The 18,259-nt window shown below is 51.2% G+C and overlaps 1 protein-coding gene across 1 annotated transcript; it reads right to left on the bottom strand.

Annotated features, from left to right (window-relative positions):
* Positions 1 to 10,994: 10,994 nt before the first annotated feature.
* On the bottom strand, positions 10,995 to 17,950 carry TUBB1 (tubulin, beta 1 class VI). The gene is made up of 4 exons (XM_006896921.1): positions 17,894 to 17,950; positions 13,890 to 13,998; positions 12,854 to 12,964; positions 10,995 to 12,064 (listed from the first exon to the last, which is right to left on the bottom strand). The coding sequence occupies exons 1-4, from the start codon at positions 17,948 to 17,950 to the stop codon at positions 10,995 to 10,997; spliced, it is 1,347 nt and encodes a 448-aa protein (XP_006896983.1).
* Positions 17,951 to 18,259: the final 309 nt, after the last annotated feature.

Raw genomic sequence — 18,259 nt, 5'->3', positions numbered from 1 at the left:
AGCAAGCATTTGCCTTCAGAGGCCAAAGCTGGACTAGACTGTAAATTTATAAAAACACGAGGGTTTATTGAACATCTTATCCTATTTAATATTAAAAATATAAGTTATGTAAATTAAGGGAAGCCTTTCTTGTTAATAAAAACTTGCTATAAACTGTGATGTTTTCCTGATCATTTCTTCTTGTCACTCACTCATGGGTAGCAGAAATTTTAAATGCTATTCAGACAAACGCACAAAATGCCCAGAAGCAGTACCTGCACTGGCAGGTTAGGGTTCCTATACCCCAGGCATGGAGTGGGGGGTTCACTGCCAGGCGGTCCAGGTCACGCCCGCCGCCCTTGTCCTTGCGCCCCACTCTGGGCTCACGCTCCCTCCTCCCAGGTTACATCCTAGACTGGGAAGGGTGGGCTTGCTTGTTGAGACCCCTTGAGTCCCCAACCCTGCATCTGCTAAGGTGACTGCGGGAAGCAGGCATGCTCAGGCAGGCTTCCTGTGAATGGGGTGGGAGCCGGCCGAGGGTGACTCGCCACACAGTGCCCTCCCCGCCTGCCCCTGATCCCTAGCTCGTTCCCGCACCCCGGAGGCCCCTGACCCCTGCCCCTGCACCCTCCCGCTCCAGCACCCAGACTGCGCCTGACCCCTGGACCTGCATCCTGGCTGCCCCTGACCCCTAGCTCGTTCCCGCACTCCGGAGGTCCCTGATCCCCTAGCCCTCCCTGACCCCCTAGTCCTGCACCCTCCTGCCCCTGCACCCAGACTGCGCCTGACCCCTGGCCCTGCACCCCGGCTGGCCCTGACCCCTGGCCCTGCACCCCGGCTGGCCCTGACCCCTGGCCCTGCACCCCGGCTGGCCCTGACCCCTGGCCCTGCACCCCGGCTGGCCCTGACCCCTGGCCCTGCACCCCGGCCCTCCCCTCCCCGCCGAGGGCACTACGGAAGCCCAAGGCTGCCAAACGCGAGGCTTGCGCCGAGCCAATCGGCAGCCGCGCTCAGCCGGGCCACGCGCCCCCATTGGCTCCGGCGCTGCAGTTTCCGCTCCCGCCCCTTCCGCTCCGCAGGCCTGACCTTCCGGCGCTGGGTCAGCAGTCGTTCCGACTTTGGCGGCGTCCTCGCGGTTCGGGCCCCTCGCTCCCCGCCTCGTGGCATCATGGTGGCGTACTGGCGCCAGGCTGGGATCAGGTAGGTCCGGCCTGCGGGGAAGACATGGCCGCTCGGACGGGGGCCAAAGGTCACGCGGCACCGAGAGGGCCAGGGGCCCCGTGCGTGCCGTCCAGGCCCCGCTCCTAGTCCGTGTGCCCTCGGGGTGCTGGGCGCGCACTCCCCGCCGCCCCGGCCCGGGTGGCCTGTCGGGGAGCGTCCAGTTCTGGACGGACACTCGCCCAGGGGCTGCGTGGTGGGGGCGGGGAGGGCGCTGACCCCTGAGCTAACCCCTGTGCCCTCCGATCGCCAGCCTCGAGAAGGGGCTGCTGGGTAGTAGTGCTGCAGTCGTGTCCCTCCCACTAGCTGGTGCCCGGCTGCCCTGTAAGGGGTGAGTGCAGACAGGGTAGTAAGCCATGCTGCGCCCAGGTGAGGGGCAGCCCACTGAGACCCCTTGAGCCAGGGCACACACCTGCTCCTTGTGTGGGGACAGCGCAGGTAACACGCCTTGTTTATTGACGAGAGGTGCAGACACTCTCAGGACTAACCTGTGGGTCCCTGACCAGGTAGAGAGGTACCTTCCAGTTCTAATCTAGGGGTACCTGACTGTTGACTGAGCAGAGTACGCAACTTCCTGGTGTAACTAACCTGAGTATATAGTTGTTGTTGTTGGGTGCCGTTGAAACAAGTTCGCGTCATGGTTACTCTGAACAACAGATCTGACCCCTAACCTGTACCATCGTTATCACCTCTGACCCTCAGGAGCCCATGACTGCCATCATGGTGCCAGTCCTTCTTGTTGGGGGGTCTTCCTCTCTTTCGCTGACCATCCACCTTTCCAAGCATGATATGCGTTTCCAAGGAGTCGACTCTCCTAGCTGCATGCTCAAAGGATGAGAGGAAACTTTGCCGCCTTGATGGAGCACTCTGGTCACACCTTCTCCATTCAGTATTTTTCTCTTATCATCACAGCTCAAGGGCATCATTTCTCCTATCCCTATGCATTGTCCACTTTTCAGATGCATAGCAGCTGATTGGAAAAGCCATGGTTTGAAACAGACTTGAGTCTTTTTGCTGACATCATTGCTCCTCAGGACTTTGGAGATGTCCCTGACAGACTTTCCCAATGCCCTATGACCCCTTATCTCCTGACTTTGGGTACCAAAAGTGTGGGTCCAAGTAAGATGAAATACTTAACCACACCTCAGTCTTTTCACCATCTGTTGTGAAGTTGAAGTTGCCTGTTAGCCCAGTGGTGGTGATTTTTGTTTTCTTGATGTTGAGATATAATCCATGTTGAAGGCTGTAGTACTTGATCTGCAACAAGCAAGGTTGTGTGTCATCTGGATAACACAGGTTCTTGAGATTCTTCCTTCAAGCCTGACACCACATTCTTCTTCATAGAGTCTAGCTTCTTGAATAATTTATTCAGCATTCACGTTAGAATGGGAATCCCAGAACACTTGATCATGCTACTGTGAAACTTATGCATGGACCAGGAGGCAGTCATCAGAACAGCAAGGAAACACTGCATGGTTCAGTATTGGGAAGGGAGTACGCCAGTGATGTGTCCTGTCTCTTATACCTTTTAAATCTATATGCAGAGTATATATCCATTATCCAGGAGGCTGGGCTCTAGGAGGAGAAATGTGGCATCAGGATTGGAGGAAGATTCATCGACAATCTGTGTTATGCAGATGACACAACCCTGCTTGCTGAAACTTGAGGAGGACCTGAAGCGCCTGCTGCAGAGGATCAAGAACTACAGCCTCCAGTATGGATTGAGGCTCAATATCAAAAGGACAGATTCTCACCACTGGGCCAATTGGCAGCATCAGGGTGGATGGTGAAGAGATTGAGATTAACAGCTTTATTTTGCTTGGCTCCATAGTTAACACTCTTGGCACCAGCAGCCAGGAAATTAAAAGATGTATTGTAGTGGGTAAGTCTGCTGTTAGGGACCTCTCCAAAGTTTGGAAAAGCAGTGGTGTTACTTTGGAGACTAAGGTTCATCTGATACAGGCCATGGTCTTTACAATCACTTGCTGTGCGCCAGAGAGTTGGACAGTGACTAGGAAGGATAGAAGGAGAGTTGATGCCTTTGAGCTGTGGTGTTGGAGAAGAGTATTGAATATACCATGGACTACTAAGAAAATGAACAGGTTCATCTTGGAGAGGGTTAAACCAGGCTGTTCCTTGGAGGCAAAGATTCTAAAGCTTCATCTGACGTACTTTGGACATGTTGCAAGGAGAGACCAGTCCTTGGAGAGGGAAGTAATGCTTGGGAAGGTAGAGGGACAGAGTAGGAAAGGAAGACCCTCTATGAGATGGATTGATTCAGTGACTGGGGTAATCGGGATAGATGTGTCAGAGACAGTGAGATTGGCACAGGATAGAGCAGGGTTTAGGGCTGTTGTACATAGGGTCGCTGTGAGTTACAGGTGACTCAATGGCACAGAACAGCAGCATTCACATGAGAGGAGTGGAGGAAAAATACAGCTCTGAGCTTGCCTTTTTAAATTTTAAACCATGCAGTATTCCTTTGCTCTGTTTAGATAGCAGTTTTTTCATCTAGATAAGAGATTTCATATAAGCTTCATTAAGTGTTCTGTAATTCCCATTCTTCTCAGTGTTAGCCGTAGTTCGTTAGGATAAAAACACAGTCAGATGCCTCTGCAGAGTCAATAAAATACAGATAAACAGCTTTCTGGTAGTCTCTGCTTTGATTTAGGAACTGTCTGACATCAACCGTGATACCACTGGTGCCACAGCTTCTAAGTCCAGCTTGAACATCTAGCAGTTCTCTGTGTGCTGTTCCAGCCATTTGTGGATGACCTTCAGCAATATTTTGTTTGAATATGATGCTAATGATATTGGTCAATAATTTCCATTCTTTTGGATCATTTTTCTTGGGATTGGGAACAGATAACAGATCTCTTCCAGTCAGTTGGCCAGGTAGCTGTCTTCCAGATTTCCTGGCATAGACTGGTGAGCATGTCCAGGGCTGCACCTCATTGATTCCCTGGGGCCTTATTGTTTGCCAGTTTCTTCAGTGCAGCTTGGACTTCTTTGCTCATCACCATTGGCTTTTGATCATATGCTACATCTTAAAATATGTCCATATTGACCAATTCGTTTTAGTGCAGTGACTCTATTTCCTCCATCTCTTTTGATGCTTCCTGGATCACTGTTTTATGTGGGTAGGTGGGAGGGTGGTGATCGATCATTCAGTGGTTTGGGCATATGGAGTGTGGTGGCTGACTAAGCTCAACAAGTTTGTAGCATTTGGGATGCTCTTGTCCTGTGATCAGATAGTGGCTGTTGGATTCCCACCCTCTCACCAAGTCACAGCAACAACCGTGGCAAGCCAGGCTGCTTTCTTCATCCTCCCCACCATCGGTGTTTTGTCCTGGCTGCTTTTACAGAAAAATAAACAAGCCAGAAAGGTTGAGGGTCACTCAGGAAAGTGGATGTGAGCCCTGGGCCTCTTGTCTCTGGCCCACAACCAGCTGCAGAGCAGGAGAAAAGCAACAGCACCCCCTCCTCTTCCTGTTTTCAAAAAGTGTGAAAAGTAAGCTGACATCTTGGGAAGTAAGATGTTCATAGGAGCCTGTCTACCAAACAGGAAGCAGACTTACAAATATTTTACTAGAATTGATGATATTCTCTAAGGACTTTTTCTGTTTAATTTAGAAACTTTGATTAGGAGATATTTTCAATGGCAGACATATGAAGCAGAATCTAATTTTCTCAGGAAAGCAGTTAAATAATTAATCATAGGGAAAACTATTAATTGAAAACCAAGGGTGCTTTTTTTTCTCTTTAATTAGTCACGGGCTACATAATATTCATTCAGGCAGACCATATACATGCCCAGAGTCCCGTTCCTGTAAAGTCTATTACATTAAGATTTATAACAACAATATAACACATAGGCTGTGCTTTGCCACATGCATCGAAACATTATTACCATGTCATGTTAAAGGTGTTTTTGGTGTAGCCAGCATTATCTGTAATGGCTTCTCTGCCTGGAAAAGTCAGCTGTGAACTCTGTGCCAAAACAGACTGGCTGCTGTCAGTGTTGGACCATACTTGTTAGCACTTCATGCTTGAGTTTATCTATTCCTTTGTAAGAATAGTCTAATTGAACATCTTAACCAGGGGAAAGGGAGAAATCCGTCATGTTACTGCTTTGATTTGATTTCGTTTGCTGGAGACTTGTTTAAATAATTACAGATCTTTTAAAATAATTTCAGCAAAGAGAAAGCACCATACAGATAAAGAGACACAAAGATCCCACCAGTTGACGGCCTAGCGCATTCCGCCTTGGTTCTTACCATTTATGAGAGCCTGTTGGTTCTTACATTTATGAGAGCCTGCTTCTGCAGTAACATACGCCAAGCCAAAATTGGCAGATAACCTGGAGAAATACAATAGCACAGACACACAATCATCTGATCCCTCTTCCTCATCTCCCCTTTCTCCCCAGCTACATCCGCTACTCCCAGATCTGTGCTAAAGCCGTCAGGGACGCCCTGAAGACGGAATTCAAGGCGAATGCAGAGAAGACTTCTGGTCACAGCGTTAAAATTGTCAAAGTGAAGAAGGAGTAATCTGTAAGTCACTGTTCTATTTTGACAGTCTGGAAGAGATGTGCCTTAGGTTTCTTTTAAAGCACCTTAAAACCCCAAGCTAGCAGCAATGAAAGGATTATTTTTCAAGGAGAAAAGCAAACTTGGGGGTGGGGGGTGGAGAATGTGCTGCATTGAATGAATGGAAATCCAAGTTCTTTAAACTTTCATTAAAATCTCAATGAAAATAAATTTTTTACAAGAAATCAAAAAACCTCAAGTTATTTTTAATTTTGAGTTCTCTTCAGGATTTGAGGAACTGGGGGACTTGTCAGTAAGCATATTCAGAAGTAAGTAAGGGGAAGCCACCTGGCATCTTAAGTATGTGGTCTCGGCCCGTAGGTGTGAGTGACACTGATTTCAGATCACAAGGCAAGGCCTCAGTACAGAACAAGCTCAGACCGGTGTCTTTTGTCTGCAGGAAATCAAATCGTTTGGAGGATAAACTCTCCCACTTTTATAATTAGGAAACAGTCCGTAGCATGGAACATTACAGTTCTTTGTGTTTGGAGTAGTTGTTTTGGGGTTTGCTTTGTTTTTTTTTCCTTCCCCCTACATCGACCGATGTTCTTACAAATCCCAACTTCCCGGACATTGACCCGAGCACAGGCCAGGGTCCTGCTGTTTGATGCTGCTGCTGGTGGCTACATTTATGCTTTCTGAGGTCTAATTCCCTCACTTCTCCAAAGATGTGAATGACACAAAGCTATATTCTCATGCAATGAAAAGACCGTTTTAAAAAAATAAAATTAAAAAAAAGACAGCTTTATGTAGTGTGTATAAGCTGAGACTTTTTGTGCTCCAGAGTACTAAAGCGATTTGATCTCTCAGCTTCTTTCTTGACATTGTTATTTCAGAGGTAAGCAAGGCAAATTATCCAGAGCGATGTTTTTCCCATTTCATTTTGTTTTGCTTTTAAAAGCGTCATACCCACAGTAGCAAGGAAAGGTGATAAATATTAATCCTTTGGGAGCTTGTGGTTATGAGCCATTTTACTTATTGGAACTGTCTCCCCTAAGCACTTTTCATTTTCATTTTGAATTAGTAAATATTTTATTACAAGTCTAGAGATGGGGTTTTTTGACTCAAGTCCTTTTTCTAGGGGTGCTCTGTCTAATCCCATAATTCTGAGTAATGAGTCCTGGCTTGGAGCAAGCTGGTTTTGTTTCAGCAAAGAGCTGGCTGAGAAAATCACTTAGCCACACGGCATTGTCATCGAGCCCAGTTCTGCCTTGGACGTGCATAGCTTGATGAAGTCCTTGGGTTCATGAAGTGGTGTCTGGCTCCTGTAGACACAGCAGAGACCCCCTCACCCTGACACCCAGGCAGGGGCCCTCATCCACCAGCACAGGGGCGATTCTGTGTCCTGAAGGCAGTATGGTTTCTTGCTCCGAGTGTGTGATTCTACTGAGCAGGGAGGTGCCCGTGGGGGACCTGGCCAACAATGGCAGCTCTGCACGCGTCAGGGCGCAGCCCACCAGCCCTTCCTTGCCACAGGTCTAACATCCCACCGACCATCAGCAGGTTAGGTCCCAGCGTCCTGTTGGGTTTCAGGAGAAAGCAAAGAGCTAGTAACTGTTGCCTTTCTTTCTCTTCCCAGCCCCTGACTCCTGCTGAAGATGCTGCATTTCCAAGGGAAGCTACGTGGGCACGCGAGTGACGGCCGACTGAACGTGATCTCGCTGGGGGGACGGGCTGTGCATGTCTTGTTCAGAAATTGATGATGCCAGTAAACTAAAGTGTGGCTCCCTTTTGCTGGTGGGACTGTGTCTTCTTCCTGGGCGTTGACTACACAGCTGCAGTGCTGCGATTATGTGCAGGGACTCTGGAAAAAAGGGGGTGGGTCAGATCCAATACCTGGTACCAGAAACCGCTTGGAAACTGCCCCAGGTTAGAAAGGGTCTGTTTTCCGTGTCATTGAATGGCTGTCCACGTCAGCCACTGTCACCGAGGCCGGCTGGTCCCTTATCTTTGATTTGCAGAAGTCACGTCTGGCGGGTCATTATCCACTGCTGCCCTTCAGTGGAGGTCTCAGTGGTGCTGCTGAGCCAAAGCCTAGATGGCAATCATTACTAAAAGCATAGATTAGGAGAACACATAGGTAACCAGCTCTGATTTTTATTGTGCACTTAAGACCCGTCAAGAAGGACGGCTAATGATAGACCGCACGTAAGCACCAGCTGCTTTTCATACCGCTTAATAAACGCATCTGTATTCAGGGTGCAGCCCTCGGAGGAAATGAGGCAGAGCTGTTCAATAATTTGCTTATTGAGCTGACGGCTGAGCTGAAATTAAAATCGAAGGTTCATGCGTGTGGCGACCACAACAGTTGCGGGTGATTTAGTCATTCATTAAGTGCTTAGTGATGAAGAATGGCTGGAGCTGTTTGGTTTCTCTCCTCCTGCACCTTGCAGGCGCCTGGCCAGCTCAAACCCCGCTGCTGAATTCACTTCTCTGTTTTACTCTTTGGAGAAAGTGCTGCTGGGCATTTTGAAACCCACTCCCACATGCATCCTGGCCAAGTTCAAGCCGAGGCACTTTAGCTGACCCCCAGCAGTTCCGAGGGTCAGCTGAAAGTGAGCCCTGGCCTGTGACCTCCAGGACTGAAGAATCCCCCAGAGCAGTTGCGCTTGGAGTCCCCTGCTTGGGTGACACTCCCCTCCCTGTAGGCCTCACCATTGGGCTTAGAAAGCATTCTTTGTTAACAGGGATGGGGATGGATGGACCGCAGGGTTTCAGGGTCTTTCTGAAACAGAAGTCACCAAGAGACAGCAGGCTTAGTCATTTCCAAGTACAAAATCTTTGATTAGGAAGGCGCATGGGACCCACAGGTGTGGTTCAGATGGTCCTCTGGTACACAGGATTGGAGCAGCCAAATAAAAGACAGCCTCGCAAAGACACCAAGCCCATTGCTGTGATTGAAAACATGTGAGTGAAGGATTGGAGGGTGAAGCCCAAATCGGGTGCAGGTCTCTGGCTGCAATCACGCTTCTCTCCCCCTCCCCCAGCTCCACAAAGCGAGTTTCCCAGGCAGCCAGCCATGGAGCAGGTAGTGGCCTGTCCAGTGTGAAGTACAGACTGAAAGAAGGGTCGCCGTGGCAACCACGCTGCCAGGGCCAACTCTTCAAAACAGGCCGCTCTTGGTTTCTAGTTCATTTCCTCCTCATCTTCTTCACCATGTGCGAGAGGATGATGAGGTGCACTTGAAATCTTTCTCATTGTTCAGATTAATCAGCCTGGATAGTTGGGCTCCAAGAAAAAGAATTTGTTTTGTCTGAAATAATGCAATTTAGCCGTTTAAAATTGAGTATCTTTGTACTTTAACGATTACCTTTGAGCAAACAAGTCTTTGCAACATTGTAAGTCGGCCACAGTGTGCATATTGGGGTTTTGTTTGTTAGCTTGGTTAGGGTGGGATTTGTTGTTAAGTGCCGGCAAGTCGTAGGGGACTCATAGCGACCCTATGAACGAAAGTCCTCGACACTTGGCGTGAGTTCACCCTCTCTCCAGGTTCACAGGGTTTCCCGAGACAAGCTATTTACAAGAAGTGGATGCTGCTCCTGCTTCTGTAGCTTCCCATCAATCTATTTCATTGTCTTGTGTTTATTTGTTTTTTCCTTTTTTAGATTTAAGGAGGAAAGTACAAAAGGAAGCCTGCAGCTAAATTCTGGTCCAATCCCAAAGTCACTTGATCTCTAAGAACTTTAGTAGGAACCTCAAACTCAGGAGAGCTGCATGTTCTTTGGAAATTGTCTTTTGTCTTTAGTGGCTCCAGCCACGAGCAGAATGTATTTAAAACGGTTTTACTTGAGCATTTAGGGTTGGGGTTTTTTTGGTGTTGTTTTGGGTTTTGGTTGGATTTTGTGTTTATTAATTTTTTGCCGTTCTTACTTTCTTTGGCGGGCGCTCTGAGCCGTCAGCTCAGCACTCTCCCATGTGCTGCTTCCTCCAGGTGGACACACACAATTCTCAGAGTGACCATTTGTCACCAGACCACTTTATTGATGCCAGGTGCCGCTCAGGCCGGGATGTGTCCCATCGTGCATTACCCACGGGTGGAACCATCAGCCCTGGGCCCTCTGGGGCTGGGAGCCCCTTGCAGGCAGCTGTGCATTAGGACTAGGTGGACAGTAATAAGGCGTCAGATGATTTGATTACACTCTGGTGTGTTCCATTCTGTTGTAATATGTGCAGATTAAAACCGTGTAATGGCGAACACTGTGTCCTCATGCAAACATATATGGCAACTTCTGCAAATTAATTTGAACTGTAAAAATTCCCTAATGAAAAAAATATATAATTGTTTTAAAAAAATTCCCTGGGAGCTCTGGTGGCCTAGTGGCAAGACGCTGCAGTGCAATCCCAGAGGTATGCGGTTCAAATCCACCAGATGCTCTGCAGGAGAGGAGGGGGCAATCTCCTCCTGTACCAGCCAGACCTGATTTGACGGTACACATAAAAATAATACAATAAAAAAATTTTAAAAATCCCAAAAGTTCCCTAATGAAACAGCACCCTCCCTCCCTGGGAAGGACATATAATGATTCTGGCCTGTGAAGGGCCACCATTTCTCAACAGAGCGCCTAGCAGAAAGAATGGGCACTTGAACAGAGCTTGTAAGAGAGGGCCAGGGGCTCCCTGAGGGAAACTGACCATAGGTCTCTAAGGGCAACCCCGGTGCGAAAAGCCTAGCACTGGAGAGAAAGATGAGATAAGGGCGCCCTTACTTCTAACCAGCTGTTTACTTTTTCTTTTGCAATCCGGTGTTTTTGCTGCTCTCGGCGGGGAGTTTGCTGAGGTCAGCACGGAGCGGACTCGCTACCACAGCGTCCACCTGGTGTTTCCGTGGGCAGATGGGCTGCCAGGGACAGGAACCTTGAGACTGGGGGCCTTTCTGGTTTAGGCAGACACAAGGGGCCAAAGGCAGGTCTTTTATTAGGAAGCGCGTCACACACAGGAGGCTCCAGGCTGGATGCTGCAGCGTACCCCGCACGTCCACACACGCAGCCCCATCCTGGAGCCATGCGGTGCACACAGTGTGTCCCCGAGATGCATTCCGGTAAACACACTTTGCAATTAAAAAAGCAGTGAGTGGAGTGTCCGTGGGCCAGCCAACCCTTCCAGGTGACCTGTGGGTGCCCCGGGGCCAGCCCTCCTGTGGCGTGGTGAGCTGTGGGGGTGAGGCGGTGCGTGGTGTCCTTTTCCGCGGGCACTGCATCCTGCCTACTAAGGCAGCTCCTCCTCTGTCGAGCCTTCCTCCGGGCCCTCGTCCTCCCCCGGGCCCGTCGTGGCGTCCTGGAACTGCTGGTACTCGGACACCAGGTCCTGGATGTTGCTCTCGGCCTCTCCAAACTCAGCGATGTCCATGCCCTCGCTGGTGTACCAGTGCACGAAGGCCCTCCTCCGGAACATGGCCGAGAACTGCTCGGCCAGGCGCGTGAACAGCTCCTGGATGGCCGTGTTGTTGCCGATGAAGGTGGCCGCCATGCTGAGCCCCCGCGGCGGGATGTCGCACACGGCCACCTTGACGTTGTTGGGGATCCAGTCCACGAAGCAGCTGCTGTGCCGGGTCTGCACGGCCAGCAGCTGCTCGTCCACCTCCCGCGTGGACATCCGGCCCCGGAAGATGCAGGCCACCGTCAGGTAGCGGCCGCGCCGGGGGTCGCAGGCCGCCATGGTGTTGCGCGCGTCGAACATCTGCTGCGTGAGCTCGGCCACCGAGAGCGCGCGGTACTGCTGGCTGGCGCGCGCCGTGAGCGGGGCGAAGCCGGGCAGGAAGAAGTGCAGGCGCGGGAAGGGCACCATGTTGACGGCCAGCTTGCGCAGGTCGGCGTTGAGCTGGCCCGGGAAGCGCAGCGACGTGGTGATGCCGCTCATGGTGAGCGACACCAGGTGGTTGAGGTCCCCGTAGGTGGGCGCGGCCAGGCGCAGCGTGCGCAGGCAGATGTCGTAGAGCGCCTCGTTGTCGATGCAGAAGCACGCGTCGGCCGTCTGCAGCAGCTGGTGCGCCGCCAGCACCGCGTTGTACGGCTCCACCACGGCGTCCGAGACGCGCGGCGACGGCAGCACGCTGAAGGCGTTGAGGATGCGCTCGGGGAACTCCTCGCGCACCTTGTTGAGCAGCAGCGTGCCCATGCCCGAGCCCGTGCCGCCGCCCAGCGAGTGCACCACCTGGAAGCCCTGCAGGCAGTCGCAGGCCTCGCTCTCGGCGCGCACCGCCTCCAGCACGCGCTCGATCAGCTCCGCGCCCTCCGTGTAGTGGCCCTTGGCCCAGTTGTTGCCCGCGCCCGAGTTCCCTGCGGGGTGCAGACGGCGAGGCTGCAGCTCGAGCCCCACAGAGGCCCCAAGGGAAAAAGCTGCCTGTCTGGCCATCGGGTGGATTCTGACCCTGTCGCGTCCACCCCGTGGGGCCGAGCAGAGCTGCCCGTACGGTGGCCACGGCCGGAATCTCGGTGGGAGAAGCTAGTGGGGTCAGAGCACCAGCCTTCCCGGTAGCAGCCAAGCACTTAGACACTGCACCACCAGGGGTCTGCTCTTCCCCTTATAAGATCATTGCCACTGAAAACCGGCTGGAGGGTCAACTATGGCTCCTTCCGAGGGGAAAGCACACAACAGAAGCTCATGTAACATCCACGGTAACGGTGCCATGGCCAGAGCCAGTGTGTGCTCGCCGGCTGAGTCAGTCTCCACAGCCTCGGAAATCAGTGGAGGGGCACAGAGCAGGGCTGCTGGTGGTTTCTGACAGGGAGGCCTCCTCCTCCTCCTCCTCCCTTTCTCCTCCTCCCCTCCTTCTCCTCCCATCTCCCTCCTCCTCCTTTCCCCTCCTCCTCCCCCTCCTCCCCATCTCCAGGAGTGAAGAGCAGGTCCAAACCACCACCCTTCAGATACCCATTTCTAACCCTAACCCTATGGGGCAATTCCATGCTGGTCACATGGGGCTGCTGGGAGTTGGAGCCGGACAGTGGCAGGCAGGCACTCAACAACAAGCCACGAGGTTGCCTTGACCATTAGGTTGGGGTGGGAGAGAGGGCACCACTAGGAGGCACCTTGAGCTCTTCCCGGTGGAACCTTCTGGAAATACACACCATGAATAAAGTTGTCAGGCTGGAAGAGGGCTCCGTGTTTGCTAGAGCGGATGCTGTCCATCGTCCCAGGCTCCAGGTCCACCAAGATCGCTCGGGGCACATACTTCTTGCCTGTGTAGTGGGAGAAGTCAGCAGACTGGTGATCTTCCACAACGTACTTCCCCCTGGCTCAGCTTTTAGGCAGACAAGCCCATGGGATGAATGATAGTGCCAAGGAGTCACCTGGTCCTTAGAATGACTAGCCAGGTGGAGTCAGAATCCATCTCATTGCCTCCCTCTCAACCCTCGATGAGACAGATTGGCACTGTGGCGCCAACATTGGGCTTGAACATGACCGAGGTCTGTCTAGACAGCATCTAACAACAACGCGGGATGAGAAGCTCCAGGACGGAGCTCGGAGGGCAGGAGGCGAGATGGAAGAGTCCATGGGAATGAGACTTTAAAAGCAAACACAGGAGGAGGTGGAGAGGGCTATTACAGTGCGGGCCCTGTAACTAGTCTTAAAAACAAGATGCTGGTGATTGGCTGAATGGAGGATCACTTTGCCTTGTGGACTGTCACTCAAATCACAATTATTATAAAGCAGATAAAACAAAAATTAATGTTTCATCAAAACAAAACCTGGTGCTACTGGGGGAAGCAGAAAAAAGAAAATCTTTGTTCTGAATGTGGGTCTTTGTAGGTGGAATTTCCTCCCTTCTATCAGACCTTTCTCATCCAGTCACAAGGTCTATAAAATCCCTAAAGCAATTTCAGCATCCTTGATTTCTTAGTCGTGTGGCCCATGATGGAGAATTTGGCTTTCCCTATTAGAATTTATTCTGGTTTTTACTTAAAAACAAAAAAGAGGGGTACGTGCATAAATAAGGAGCCCTGGTGGCATAGTGGTTAAGTGCCTGGTGGCTAGCAACAAGGTCACTGGTTCAAACCTACCAAAGGAGGAGTCTGCTCCCACAGGCCACAGCGTTGGCAAGCTGGGCCAGCGAGGGTCAGCACCCTGCCTGTCGGACGGCCCAGCCCCCACCCCGGTACGCACCGTGGGCCTCGTTGTAGTACACATTGATCCTCTCCAGCTGGAGGGCCGAGTCCCCGTGGTAACTTCCTGTGGGGTCAATGCCGTGCTCCTCGCCAATCACCTCCCAGAACTGAAAGCAGGGGACAAGGTCAGTGTGCAGGACTGGGACCCTGACCCCGTGAGTAGGAAGGAACCCGGACTGCAGCACACCGAGCTGCCCAGCTCCTCTCTGGCTCAGGTGGCCTTGTTGCCTGAAGTGCCATGGGCTGTTTGCAGCCTGAAGGCCAGGGTTCAAACCCACCCCACAGCACTTGAGACTGACGATGTCTTCTGAGCACGGTAGAACGAAAGATCACGTGGTCCTGCGTCATCCCCAAGAGTGACAACTGCAGGGGCCCTACATACGGGGTCCACCCCGGAACCCACTCAGTGGCAGCAGCCGTGATGAAACCAACCTTCACGGGCTGAGCTCTCTGCCACTCCCACCACCTCGCACTGCCCCAACTCCTTGAAGAAAATGTCAAGCATATAAAACATTAAATTAGACCCTGTCCTATTAAAATTCATACAGTGTCCACACCAAAGCTGTAGTTTGCTAATTTCACATCAGACCGGTTTTCTCTAACTTCACCTGGTAACACTCCAAACCGGTAAAGTGTGGCTCCCACCACGAACAAACAGCCCACATTTCTTTCTGCCCCACAGTCATCATGTCTCTTTTCACTCTCGGGGTTTCATTTTTGTGCAGTGTTCCTAAAAGCTCATTCAGGCCAGCTCGGGGTGGGGGTGGGTTCAGTGTGGTGCGCTTTAAGGCTCAAGAAAGCACTTGTTGCCAAATTACACCTTGTTGTTGTCCCATAACCACAAAACCACCCTGCACTGTGGATCGGATGGGATGGGAGTGGCTTCTTAATGTAGATGAGCAAAGCTCTGGTGGGGTGGAGATGGCCCCTCGGTTGTGGTTGTCGGGGCACAGCTGAAAGACCCCCTTCTGTCAGAGCCCCCAGTACTCTCCCAACCAGAGCTTGGAAGTGGCGCCTCCGCTCTGGACACAAGTAGCCCCCTACTCTGAATCACCACCACTGTGCAGAGGAAGAATATATATGTCGGTTCCCTGACACCACTCATTAAACGTGCCTTGATGGCCCCAAATACCAGGAGGCCACCGGGTGGAGTTGCAAGTGCTAACTACTGGACACGATGACCGCTGGGGTGAAAGTGAGCCTTATCTAGACCCTGCACTCCTTCCCACCAGCCTGTCTCCTCCATGTCTCCCACTTTCTGAAGAGGGAGGCGAACCACGCACCCCCAGCGGGCTTGGTCATCTTGAATGTCTAATCACAGAGAGGGGAAAGAACGTGACTTCCTCTCAAGCCTAGGTTTCAGACATGCCTTTATTAAAACACAGGAAGCTCTGGTGGCCTAGTGGTAAGGAGTTGCCCTGTCAGTCCAAAGACTGGCAGTTCAAATCCAACAACTTCTCTGAGGGAGAAAGAAGGGCCGTCTCTTCCTGTGTGATTTACAGCCTCTAAAAAGCTGCTGGAGGGTCAGCTGTGACTTGGTTCTAATTCCATGGCAATGAGTTTGAGCAGAATTCTCTAAACTGATCAAGTTGGCAATGTCAACCTGGACAGGGACACAGGAAGCGGGGGCAGGGAGAGCATGTGTGTTCACGGGGGAGGGGCACCTTGGAGTAGGAGATTGGCTACACTCCAGGCTGGGTGCTCCCTGAACTGGCCTGTGACTGTCGGGGAGCTGCTTGCCCCACTATGTACGTCTCAACAGCAAAAGTAGATCTTCAAACATGAAAGTAGACATACTGTCCTTATACTGTCCTTTCCAAAGCAAAAGGAAAGGCCAAGCCCACGAGATCAAGTTGGTTCAGACCCACCGCTGCCCTCCAGGTGCCTGCAGTGTCCACATAATATGCGCGCAGACTGCCACATCTCTCTCAGGCCAAACCGAAGAATTCTTGTCCTCCAGACCAGTGGAAACAATTTTCAAACCGTCAAGAAAACAAGCTAGTCTGTCTTGGAGGAAGTGCCCCTGAGAGGCAGAGGTGGTAGAACTCCATGTCACATGCTTTGGATATGTTACCCCGAGGGTCCAGTCCTTGGGGAAAGGCATCATTCTGGGAAGGGGAGAGGGGTCAGTGAAAGAGAAGACTCTTAGAGAGAGGAATTAGCAAAGTAACTGCAGCGGTGGGCTGGAGAGGAGATTGCAGGGATGGTCCAGGATTGGGCAAGGCGTTGACCTGTGGCTCGTGGGGAGCTTAACTTCAGAGTGGACTGTCTGATGACCGACCACATCTTTGCTCCTCCTGCATCCGTAGGCAAGCAGTGCTTGATCTGTCTCGCGTTACAGCATAATGAGAGGAAAGCTGCTGGTTCAGTGGTTAAGGAATTCAGCTACTAACCAAAAGATTGGCGCTTTGAACACAAAACGACTCCTCTGTGGAAGGGACAGTGAGACTGACTGCATCCAAAGAGACTGACCATCTTAGAACGCCCGTGGGCTGGCTCTGCTCTACACCACTGGCCACCATGTGAGTTACAGGTGACTCAGTGGCAGGGAGCTGTCTGTTTGCCTTGTTGGAAGATAAATGCAGGAGACAGAGGAAGGGTATCTTTGTCAGAAAGAGCACAGTTTCCCAACAAAAGATGTAGAATGGCTGTACCACAAATGATGGTTTTTAGAAATGATGAAAGCAAAAAGAATTGACTTGTGTATTAGGGAAATGTTCCCATGGACAAAAGCCCCATATGTATGTATCACTGCCCTTCAGTCAGTCAATCCTGAACTTGAGCTGTAGACCTGTCCCAGGGGTCTGCCCAGACGCTGTCCAAGGCTGCACTCTGTATGTGAGCAGAAGCCCCACCTTCCTCTGGGAGATCAGCCAGTGGGGTCGAACAGAAAACCCCTGTCATTCATAGCAGTGAAAGGAAGTTCAAGCCTCCAGAATGTTCTTTCAGGACAGACATGATAGAATTGGTCAGCAGATGTAAGATAGATGCAATAGAACGGGTCATCTTCAAACTAGGCCTGAAGACCCAGCATGTTATCACATCTTGGTTTCAGCCAATTAAATTAGGTACTTTGTAGAAAAAAAAAATTAAAGTGAGGGGGAGAAAATCCATCTCTACTCCAGAGGGTGTATTGCACTTGGTTCTGCTGTTGTACAGGATATCTTTCATTTAGGGTCACTTCTTCAGTTTGGGTGGCATGTGAAAGAAAGCACATTTGTGTCGCTTTGTTTAACATGCACGTAGGAACCCTAGTGCTGCAGCAGTTAACAAATGCAGTTACCAACGGAAAGGACGGCAGTTCAAACCCACCAGCCCGTCTAGGAGAGGAAAACAAGACAGTCTGAAAGATTTACAGCCTTGGAAACCCTGCAGGGCCGTTCTGTCCTCTTCTGCAGGGTCGCTGAGTGGAAACTGATGAGAAGGTTGCGGGTTTATTTGTCTTGTTTGTTGTAACATAAAAAAGCAGGTAAGAGAGAAAAAGCCCTTAGTGATAAGATGTGCAGCCTCCTGATAAAAAGGTGAAAAATTATGGTACCGTAAGTTCTCACTGTTAGATGTGATGAGTGGAGGAAAGTTTGTCTAGTATGTTATATAGACGTCATTGTGGACAGAACTGAAAAGCTGATACACATGCACCTGCCATCTGGCCCGCTCCGACTCAGCCTGGAGGACGGAGGACTGCCTCAGAGGGTTTCTGCAGGCGGGCTGGAAACTTGGGAGCACGCTGTTTCATCTTTCTCCCACGGAGAAGCTGGTAGGTTCGAACCACTGACTTTTCAGTTATCGGCTCTACACTGAACCCAGAAACTATTCATCAGACTAACTTGTTAAGCTTTTTCTGTCTCCTCTGTCTTTGACACAGTAAAGAGACTGCCTACTGAATCGAGTCTAGCAAGTACAGATAGGACTCTTGTGGGGCCCTGGTCTCCCTGCTAATTCACCCCACTTTCTCCGGGCTGCGCCTACGTTCACTGTGAAGCGAATGCACGAGCCTCTCACCTTGGACCCGATCTGGTTCCCGCACTGGCCGATCTGGATGTGCACGATTTCACGCATTGTGGTTGGTGCCCAAGCGGAAGCTGTCCACGGGTCCTCAGAGTCCAAAGAGTCACTGGTCACGGTGTGAGCCTGAGGACACTCTGGTCATGGCAGTTCTGGGCCAGCTGACCAAGCCAGACGTGCAGTGTCAGCCAGGGTGTGTCCAGGGTGCACCCAGCCCCTCAGCCCCTCCTTGCTGGGCTGCTATCACACTGGGCCAGGGGATGAGCCTTCTATTCCCACAGAACATTGCCTGGTCATTTCCTAGCCTGCTGACCAGAGACCGCCCCTGTACACACACCCCAGAGGCCCTGCTGCCCTCCGTGG

The sequence above is a fragment of the Elephantulus edwardii genome, unplaced genomic scaffold (genome assembly GCF_000299155.1).
Source record: "Elephantulus edwardii isolate Elephantulus edwardi_28Jun2011 unplaced genomic scaffold, EleEdw1.0 scaffold00193, whole genome shotgun sequence".
NCBI classification, from domain to species: Eukaryota; Metazoa; Chordata; class Mammalia; order Macroscelidea; family Macroscelididae; genus Elephantulus; species Elephantulus edwardii.
The sequence above is the reverse complement of the archived record's forward strand: the minus strand, read 5'-3'. Positions and strand labels throughout refer to the sequence as shown.